Here is a 10,944-nt window from a genome sequence, read left to right as displayed (position 1 = left end):
TAAAGAAGAGTGTTTCCTTAATTTCTCTTTCAGATTTTTCATCTTTAGTTTATAGGAATGCAAGAGATTTCTGTGCATTAATTTTGTATCCTGCTACTTTACCAAATTCATTCTCTCTAGTAGTTTTCTGGTAGCATCTTTAGGATTCTCTACATATAGTATCATGTCATCTGCAAACAGTGACAGCTTTACTTCTTCTTTCCGATTTGGATTCCTTTTCTTTCTTTTTCTTCTCTGATTGCTGTGGCTAAAACTTCCAAAACTATGTTGAATAATAGTGGTGATAGTGGGCAACCTTGTCGTGTTCCTGATCTTAGAGGAAATGGTTTCAGTTTTTCACCATTGAGAACGATGTTGGTGGTGGGTTTGTCATATATGGCCTTTATTATGTTCAGGTAGGTTCCCTCTATGCCTGCTTTCTGGAGGGTTTTTATCATAAATTGGTGTTGAATTTTGTAGAAAGCTTTTTCTGCATCTATTGAGATTATCATATGGTTTTTATCCTTCAACTTGTTAATATGGTATATCACATTGACTGAATCATTGCGTTCCTGGGATAAACTCCCCTTCATCATGGTGTATGGTCCTTTTAATGTGCTGTTGGATTCTGTTTGCTAGTATTTTGTTGAGGATTTTTGCATCTATGTTCATCAGTGATATTGCCCTGTAGTTTTTTTTTGTGTGTGACATCTTTGTCTGGTTTTGGTATCAGGGTGATGCCGGCCTCATAGGGTGAGTTTAGGAGTGTTCCTCCCTCTGCTATATTTTGGAAGAGTTTGAGAAGGATAAGTGTTAGCACTTCTCTAAACGTTTGATAGAATTCGCCTGTGAAGCCATCTGGTCCTGGGCTTTTGTTTGTTGGAAGATTTTTTTTTAAATTTATTTATTTAATTAATTTATTTTTGGCTGCATTGGGTCTTCGTTGCTGTGTGCGGGCTTTCTCTAGTTGCAGTGGGCGGGGGCTACTCTTCGTTTCAGTGTGTGGGCTTCTCATTTCATTGGCTTCTCTTGTTGTGGAGCGCGGGCTCTAGGCACGTGGGCTTCAGTAGCTGTGGCATGTGGGCTCAGTAGTTGTGGCTCACAGGCTCTAGAGTGCAGCCTCAGTAGTTGTGGCACACGGGCTTAGTTGCTCCACAGCATGTGGGATCTTCCCAGACCAGGGCTCGAACCCGTGTCCCCTGCATTGGCAGCCGGATTCTTAACCACTGCGCCACCAGGGAAGCCCTGTCGGATTTTTAATCACAGTTCTAATTTTAGTGCTTGTGATTGGTCTGTTTATATTTTCTGTTTCTTCCTGGTTCAGTCTCTGAAGGTTGTGCTTTTCTAAGAATTTGTCCATTTCTTCCACGTTGTCCATTTTATTGGCATATAGTTGCTTGTAGTAATCTTTCATGAACCTTGGTATTTCTGCAGTGTCAGTTGTTACTTCTTTTTCATTTCTAATTCTGTTGATTTGAGTCTTCTCCCTTTTTTTCTTCGTGAGTCTGGCTAATGGTTTATCAATTTTGTTTATCTTCTCAAAGAACCAGCTTTTAGTTTTTTTGATCTTTGCTACTGTTTCCTTCATTTCTTTTCCATTTATTTCTGATCTGATCTTTATGATTTCTTTCCTTCTGCTAACTTTGGGGTTTTTTTGTTCTTCTTTTTCTAATCGCTTTAGGTGTAAGGTTAGATTGTTTATTTGAGATTTTTCTTGTTTCTTGAGGTAGGATTGTATTGCTATAAAGTTCCCTCTTAGAGCTGCTTTTGCTGCATCCCGTAGGTTTTGGGTCATCGTGTTTTCATTGTCATTTGTTTCTAGGTATTTTTTGATTTCCTCTTTGATTTCTTCAGTGATCTCTTGGTTATTTAGTAGCATATTGTTTAGCCTCCATGTGTTTGTATTTTTTACAGTTTTTTTCCGGTAATTGATATCTAGTCTCATAGCGTTGTGGTCAGAAAAGATGCTTGATACGATTTCAATTTTCTTAAATTTACCAAGGCTTGATTTGTGACCCAAGATATGATCTATCCTGGAGAATGTTCCATGAGCACTTGGGAAGATGGTGTATTCTGTTGTTTTTGGATGGAATGTCCTATAAATTTCAATTAAGTCCATCTTGTTTAATGTGTCATTTAAAGCTTGTGTTTCCTTATTTATTTTCATTTTGGATGATCTGTCTGTTGGTGAAAGTGGGGTGTTAAAGTCCCCTACTATTATTGTGTTACTGTCAATTTCCCCTTTTATGGCTGTTAGCATTTGCCCTATGTATTGAAGTGCTCCTATGTTGGGTGCATAAATATTTACAATTGTTATATCTTCTTCTTGGATTGATTCCTTCATCATGCTGTAGTGTCCTTCTTTGTCTCTTGTAATAGTCTTTATTTTAAAGTCTATTTTGTCTGATATGAGATTTGCTACTCCAGCTTTCTTTTGATTTCCATTTGCATGGAATATCTTTTTCCATCCGGTCACTTTCAGTCTGTATGTGTCCCTAGGTCTGAAGTGGGTCTCTTGTAGACAGCATATATACGGGTCTTGTTTTTGTATCCATTCAGCCAGTCTATGTCTTCTGACTGGAGCATTTAATCCATTTTCATTTAAGGTAATTATTGATATGTATGTTCCTATTACCATTTTCTTAATTGTTTTGGGTTTGTTTTTGTAGGTCTTTTCCTTCTCTTGTGCTTCCTGATGAGAGAAGTTCCTTTAGCATTTGTTTTAAAGCTGGTTTGTTGTTGCTGAATTCTCTTAACTTTTGTTTGTCTGTAAAGGCTTTAATTTCTCCCTCGAATCTGAATGAGATCCTTGCTGGGTAGAGTAATCTTGGTTGTAGGTTTTTCCCTTTCATCACTTTAAATATGTCCTGCCACTCCCTTCTGGCTTGCAGAGTTTCTGCTGAAAGATCAGCTGTTAACCTTATGGGGATTCTCTTGTATGTTATTTGTTGCTTTTCCCTTGCTGCTTTTAATATTTTTTCTTGTATTTAATTTTTGATGGTTTGAATAATATGTATCATGGCATGTTTCTCCTTGGATTTATCCTGTATGGGACTCTCTGTGCTTCGTGGAATTGATTGACTATTTCCTTTCCCATATTAGGGAAGTTTTCAAGTCTAATCTCTTCAAATATTTTCTCAGACCCTTTCTTTTTCTATTCTTCTGCGACCCCTATAATTCGAATGTTGGTGCATTTATGTTGTCCCAGAGGTCTCTGAGACTGTCCTCAGTTCTTTTCATTTTTTTTTTTCTTTATTCTGCTCTGTGGTAGTTATTTCCACTATTTTATCTTCCAGGTCACTTATCCGTTCTTCTGCCTCCGTTATTCTGCTATTGATTCCAGCTAGAGCATTTTTAATTTCATGTATTGTGTTGTTCATCATTGTTTGTTTGCTCTTTAGTTCTTCTAGGTCCTTGTTAAACATTTTTTGTATTTTCTCCACTCTATTTCCAAAATTTTGGATCATCTTTACTATCATTACTTTGAATTCTTTTTCAGGTAGACTGCCTATTTCCTCTTCATTTGTTTGGTCTGGTGGGTTTTTATCTTGCTCCTTCATCTACTGCATATTTCTCTGTCTTCTCATTTTGTTTAACTTACTGTGTTTGGGTTCTCCTTTTCTCAGGCTGTAGGTTCATAGTTCCCGTTGTTTTTGGTGTCTGCTCCCATTGGGTGAGGTTGGTTCAGTGGCTTGTTTAGGCTTCCTGGTGGAGGGGACTGGTGCCTGTGTTCTGGTGGGTGGGGCTGGATCTTGTCTTTCTGGTGGGCAGGGCCGTGTCCGGTGGTGTGTTTTGGGGTGTCTGTGAACTTAGTATGATTTTAGGCAGCCTCTCTGCTAATGGGTGGGGTCGTGTTCCTGTCTTGCTAGTTGTTTCGTAGGGGGTGTCCAGCACTGGAGCTTGCTGGCCATTGGGCGGAGCTGGGTCTTAGCGTTGAGACAGAGATCTCTGGGAGAGCTTTCATCATTTGATATTACATGGGACCAGGAGGTCTCTGGTGGTACAGTGTCCTGAACTCAGCTCTCCCACCTCAGAGGCTCAGGCCTGACCCCCGGCAGCAGCACCAAGGCCCTGTCAGCCGCACGGCTGTGAATGGGGCAGTCTCCATTCTGAAGTCAGATTATGAGGGTCTACAGTAGCTGTTCAGCTATAAGAGGATGACTTGGGAGCCCTTTGTCTACAGGGCTGTCTGCAGCAGCCGGTGGCTAAAAGAGTAGGTCTCCGCATGTGCTGCCAGAATCTTAAATGTTCATATAGAGATCTTCACTGGGTTCAGTCACGGATTTGGTACAGATGGCCTCAAGAACACCCTACTCTCTCAAGGCTGTGTGCTTGAAACAGCTCCTAAGCCTGAGGGTCTACAAGCTGCAGGAAGACGAGACCGCCCAGGGCGGCCTGCAAGCTGTGATTCTTGCCACGAACCCTCCTCCCTAAATGTTAATATTAAGGTCAACATAGTGGTTCACTCCCTCACTCAATTTTCTCATAAGGAAGTTCATGCAAACACCATCAAAAAAAACCAAAACCAAAACCAAAACAACAACAACAACAAAAACACCCTGCAAATAACTTGGATATCTACTAGCATAGAAATTGACTAAATAGTGAACATCCATACTATGGAATATTATGTAGATATGGAAAAGACTGGGTTACATCTCAGTGTTCTGTCCAGAATGGGTGCATCGGCCGAATGTGGTTATTGAGAACTGGAAATGTAGCCAGTTCACACTGAGATTTTACACATTGGCTGTAAGTGTAAAATACACACTGGACTTCAAAGGTTTAACAAGAAAAAAGAAGGTAAAATAACTCAATTTTTAATATTTATTAGTTATATGTAGAATGATATTATTCTGATATATTGGGTTAAATAAACATATTTTTCAAATTAATTTCACTTGTTTCTTTTTACTTTTTTTTTTTTTTTAAACATCTTTATTGAAGTATAATTGCCTTACAATGGTGTGTTAGCTTCTGCTTTATAACAAAGTGAATCTCTTTTTACTTTTTAAAAGTGTGAATACTGGACGTCCCTGGTGGCGCAGTGGTTAAGAATCCACCTGCCAATGCAGGGGACACGGGTTCGAGCTCTGGTCCGGGAAGATCCTACATGCCGCGGAGCAACTAAGCCCGTGTGCCACAACTACTGAGCCTGTGCTCTAGAGCCCACAAGCCACAACTACTATGCCCGTGTGCCACAACTACTGAAGCCCATGCGCCTAAAGCCCGTGCTCTGCAACAAGAGAAGCTACCACAATGAGAAGCCTGCGCGCCACAAGGGTAGTCCCCGCTCGCCGCAACTAGAGAAAAGCGCATGCGCAGCAACGAGGACCCAGTGCAGCCAAAAATAAATAAATAAATTTATTTAAAAAAAAAAGTGGGGCTTCCCTGGTGGCGCAGTGGTTGAGAATCTGCCTGCCAATGCAGGGGACATGGGTTTGAGCCCTGGTCTGGGAAGATCCCACATGCTGCGGAGCGACTAGGCCCGTGAGCCACAATTACTGAGCCTGCGCGTCTGGAGCCTGTGCTCCGCAACGAGAGAGGCCACGATAGTGAGAGGCCCGTGCACCGCGATGAAGAGTGGCCCCCGCTTGCCACAACTGGAGAAAGCCCTCGCACAGAAACGAAGACCCAACACAGCCATAAATAAATAAATAAATAAATAAAATTTAAAAAAAAAAAAAAGAGTGAATACTAGAATCTTTAAAATTACATGTATGGGGGCTTCCCTGGTGGCGCAGTGGTTGAGAGTCTGCCTGCTAATGCAGGGGACGCGGGTTCGAGCCCTGGTCTGGGAAGATCCCGCATGCCGCAGAGCGGCTGGGCCCGTGAGCCACAATTACTGAGCCTGCGCGTCTGGAGCCTGTGCTCCACAGCAAGAGAGGCCGCGATAGTGAGAGGCCCGTGCACCGCGATGAAGAGTGGCCCCTGCTTGCCACAACTGGAGAAAGCCCTCACACAGAAACGAAGACCCAACACAGCCATAAATAAATAAATTAATTAATTTAAAAAAATTACATGTATGACTCACATATTTGTATTGGAAAATCAGTGCTGGTGTAGAGAGATGTTCATTATATTTTAAGAGAAAAAAGTAAATCACAGAGTTTTATTTTTATACATATATACACACATATGTACATATATACACATATGTATGTGTATGTATAATATGTACATATTATGAACCCATAAATATATACACATATTATGACTGCATTAAAAATATCCCTATATATGTTATGTGTTTGAGTTAGCGTGGGTGTGGGATATGTGTGTGTGTTCATATAAGTATAGAGAAAAGTGTGGAAGGATACACACCAAACCATTAACCCTGGTGGGGGTTGGAGAAGGGAGGTTATATACATTGTAGAGCAGGGAAAATTACTGTTTTTATTTGACCTGTTTCAAGGAGCTCGTGTTGTTTTTGTAGCTGAGAGAGAAATTAAAATAAAGTATATCTAACTACCAAATGTAAAATAGATAGCTAGTGGGAAGCAGCCGCATAGCACAGGGAGATCAGCTCGGTGCTTTGTGACCACCTAGAGGGGTGGGATAGGGGGGGTGGGAGGGAGGGAGATGCAAGAGGGAAGAGATATGGGAACATATGTATATGTATAACTGATTCACTTTGTTATAAAGCAGAAACTAACACACCATTGTGAAGCAATTATACTTCAATAAGGATGTTTAAAAAAAAAATAAAGTATATCTAAATAAATATTTCTTAAGCTTGTTATATGCCAGGCCCTGTGCTAGGCTCTGGGCATATAAAGATGAAGACCTCCAGGGAATTCCCAGGGACAGGGTTTCTATTTTATTCTCAGGAAGTAGTCAAATGGTGTGTGCAGTGAATGTTTCCTAGAGGAGCTAGTTGAATTGGAGCTGAATCTTGCATGACACTTAGTTTTCCAGATGGAGACGAGTTTAAAGGGTATTCCAGACAGAAGGAATTAAACTTTGGAAGACAGGTATACAAGAAACAGCCAGAGGCCTTTGGAAACTGCCAGATTATGTGAGGAAGTAGAGGTAAAGGAAACCGAACAGGTAGGCATAGTTCACGTTTAGAAGGGCCTGATGTGTTAACGGAAGGATTTTCATTCAGTGCTAAAGGCTTTGAACTTCCTTCATAGAACAGGACATGACTAGATGTGTATTGTAGAAAGATCATTCTAGCTGCGGAGTGTACAGAACACTGGAGAAACTGGGGAAGCAATGGTTTCTGCACTCAAAAATCTTACAGTTTGGGAATTCCCTGGCGATCCAGTGGTTAGGACTCAGCGCTTTCACTGCCGTGGCCCGGGTTCAATCCCTGGTCAGGGAACTAAGATCCTGCAAGCCTCACAGCACGGGGTGGAGGCTGGGGGAAGCTTACAGTTTACTTTGGAAAAGAGACAAATGATAACCAGCATTTATCACATGCTTGCTTTGCCAGGTACTGTTCTAAGTACTTCACAAACATTAACTCTTTTATTCTTCACAACCTACCCTATGGTGCGTAGCATTTTGATCCCTCCATTTTACAGAGAAGTAAACTGAGACACAGAGGACTCGAGTGACTTACCCAAGGACATCCAGGCAGGCAGGCAGGCTGACCTTTGGAGATTAAGAACTTAATCCTCATGATATTGTGTCTTAGATTTATAATGGAGTGTTCAGTTCTAAGCTAGGATAGCTGTCTTGGGGACCATCTAAGATGGACTGGGAGAATCAGATGATTCTATTCCAGAGGAGGTGACTTCTAGCCTGAGATCAGAGGCATGGACTAGAGTTCATGGGGAGGGGCATCAGAATTCTCCAGGGTAAGGGAGTAGATTGTTTAAAGGCCCTGAGCTGGGAGACAACATGGCTATTGAGAGGAACTGAAAGTTATTCAGCATGGCTGGGTCATAGAGTGGTGGGGAGAGAAGGGACTAGTAAAGTGAGCTGGGACAAGACCAGGTGGTTGTTAAAAATTTTTTTTGACTGCATCCTAAAAGCAATGAAAAGCCATTGAAGGGCTTCCCTGGTGGTGCAGTGGTTAAGAATCCGCCTGCCAGTGCAGGGGACACGGGTTCGAGCCCTGGTCCGGGAAGATCCCACATGCTGCATAGCAATTAAGCCTGTGCACCACAACTACTGAAGTCTGCACGCCTAGAGGCCGTGCTCCGCAACAAGAGAAGCCACTGCAATGAGAAGCCTGCACACCACAACAAAGAGTAGCCCCCACTTGCTGCAACTAGAGAAAGCCCGCGCGCAGCAACGAAGACCCAAAAATAAATAAATAAATAAATTTATTTTAAAAAAAGAAAAGCCATTGAAGTGTTCAATTTAAGGAGCAACTTGTTTTGCATTTTAGATTACTGTGGCTATTATGTGGTGAATGGATTGGAGAGCGCAAGCCTGCAGGCCTAAGATCAGTCAGGATGTTGTTTGGGTCATCTGGGGGGCCAGGCTTCAGGGGAATGGAGAGAAACAGGCCAGGCAACTGCTTGTTGAATACCTATTACCTAAATTAAACTGGCATATATTAAATACAATTTTTGTAAGGATTTTTGGATAACATCAATGCTGAAGCAGTTAGCATACTGTATGAGAATTCTTTGTATAGGAATGAGATGGGGAGCATTGGGAGGAAAAAATGAGGATTTTGGAGCTCTATAGATGTGGGTTTGAACTCTGGCTCTGCCATTTACTAGATCTGTGGCCCTTAATGAGTCACAGGAGCATTCATCACGTAAAAAAGCTCTACCTTCTCACTCTGGTCTGAGCTACCTCATCTCCATCATCTCCAATATTACAGTATTCTGGTATTCTGAACTGGTCTCTGTTTCCAGCCTTGCCCTCTTGATCCAATAACTCAAAGTACCCAAAGTAATACTTTTAAAGCATAGATTATATTCCTTTTCTGCTGAAAATCTTTCAGTGGCTCTCCATTTTACTGTTCATTTAAATAGCCTCTACAACCCCATACCATCTCTACCCCTTTCTCACCTCCTTTCTACTATTCTCTTTACATCTCCTATACCCCTTGCACCTCCTACTGTGCTCCAGCCAGAGACTTCTTCATTTTTCTTCAAATACAGGAGGCAGCCTCCTGCCTCAGGGCCTTTGCACTGGCCTCTCTCTGAGCTTTAAATGTTCTTCCCCTAAATTATTCCCACTGACTGCTCCTTTACTCAAATGTCATCCTTAGTGAAGCCTTCCATAACTAACCTATTTAAAATAATATAAAGGGCTATGGAAAAAAGAAGGGAAATGAGGACCAGAGTATTATCTTGTGTGTTTTATTTATCTTGATTACTGTAGCTCCTCCCATGAGAACACCAGGATTTTTGTCTTTTCAGTTCACTGTTGTATCCCCATAGTCAAAAATCAGTGCCTAGCAGATAGAAGACACTCAGATGTGTCCTTCTAATGATATTTAATACAGCTAATAATCACAAAGCACTTATTAAATAGGCCAGGCCTAGTTCTATACATTTTACGTATTTAATCCTCCCCATAATCCTACGAAGAAAATACAATTACTATTTTCATTTTACAGAAATGAAGGAATGGAGGAAACTGAGGCTCAGAGAAACCAAACAACTTTCCTAAGGTTACACAGCTAGTAAGTGGAGCGACTATTTGTGGAATGAAATGAATGAAATTCGACTTGGCGCAGGAATGGAAATTGACACGGTGGGAGCGGATGCGATCAATTCACGCGACTGCGTGCAACTTGAGCGCGCAATGCACCGCCTGACGCCAAGATCTAAAAGAGGATGAGAGGGTGCTTTGGAAACAGCGCGGAGAAGGCTCCAGTGAGCCACCGAACTGCCATCACCAGCCGCCGCTCAGTCCACGGCGGCATGGAAGCAGGAAGTAGCGGCGGGCGTCGCATGGGATGACGTCACAGAGGCGCCGGCAGCGAAGGGCGGGGGAGGAGGAGGAGCGAACCGGGCTTGGGGGGCGGCTGCACAGTCTCTGGGATCCCCAGGCCTGGAGGGGGGTCTGCGCGCGGCCGGCTGGCTCTGCCCCCCGTCCGGTCCGGAGCGGGCCTCCCTCGGGCCAGCCCGATGTGACCGGGCCCAGCGGAGCCTGAGCTAGGAGCGGGTCCGTCGCGGAGCCGGAGGGCGGGAGGAACATGACATCGCGGAGGTGAGGAGCCCCGAGGGCCCGGCCCGGGCCTCGGCCCGGCCCCCGCCGCTTTCGTTCTGCCCCGCCCGGGAGGGGGCGGCCCGGCTGGGCTTCGGACTCCCGCCCGGGGTCGCGGGGGCAGGCTCCGTCCCAACCCCCTAGACCTCCCGGGCCCGGGGGTCCGGCCCCACCGCGCCCCCACCCCTCGGGTCCCCATTCATTTCCTGCCTCCCCGAGTTCCGGCTCCCGCAGCCCTGGGGATGCCCGTCTGGACGGGTCAGGTAGAACCGCCCGGGGAACCGCGGACGCCAGCGGCCCGGCTCGGCGCCGCATTCCTGACCCATTGCCTCATGAGAATTGCCTCATGGTGATTCCGAAATAACCCCGCTCACTTGGGGAGGCTCCTCGGCCTCGGACGCGGGAGGGGAGAGTAGGGGCCAGTTGCGCGGCGCCAGGCCCCCGACGGTCGAGCCGCTCTGGGTCCCTCTGCCTCTTGCGCGCATTTGGGGGCTTTACTCAGGATCCCTGACCCCTTTATATGTCTCTTTGCATCTCCTTTCCCCCCCACCCCTCACGTGCCAGAAATGGAAAAACTGACTGTATCTGCAGCTATTAGAAGTATTTCCTTCCTCTGCGATCTTCGCTTTGGGAGATGGGAGGGAAGGGAGCTGTATCTCTAGTTATTTAATCCTTCACAACCTTAAAAGTCAGGTAACATTAATCACCCCCGTTTTACGGATGTGGAAACTGAGGCTCAGAAGAAACATGCTAGTAAATGATAGGATTTGAACCTAAGAGTCAGAAGGAAGGTTAGTGAATTAATGAGATCCGGTGAAAGCTCAGGGTAATCATACTACTAAT

The 10,944-nt window shown here is 44.1% G+C and overlaps 1 protein-coding gene across 2 annotated transcripts in view; it reads left to right on the top strand.

The window, feature by feature from the left end:
- The first annotated feature begins 9,885 nt into the window (after positions 1-9,885).
- The window catches only part of PTPN11 (protein tyrosine phosphatase non-receptor type 11), a 75,289-nt gene continuing 74,230 nt past the window's right edge, over positions 9,886-10,944 (top strand). The window contains exon 1 of one of the 2 annotated variants that reach the window (XM_068562179.1): positions 9,886-10,104. In XM_068562179.1, the coding sequence (XP_068418280.1) occupies positions 10,091-10,104 (14 nt within the window). In that variant the 5' untranslated portion in view covers positions 9,886-10,090. The remainder of the gene's footprint in view (positions 10,105-10,944) is intronic. The other variant, XM_068562178.1, reaches the window with a different exon arrangement.

Source organism: Eschrichtius robustus, chromosome 14 (genome assembly GCF_028021215.1).
Source record: "Eschrichtius robustus isolate mEscRob2 chromosome 14, mEscRob2.pri, whole genome shotgun sequence".
Taxonomy (NCBI): domain Eukaryota; kingdom Metazoa; phylum Chordata; class Mammalia; order Artiodactyla; family Eschrichtiidae; genus Eschrichtius; species Eschrichtius robustus.
The sequence above is the reverse complement of the archived record's forward strand: the minus strand, read 5'-3'. Positions and strand labels throughout refer to the sequence as shown.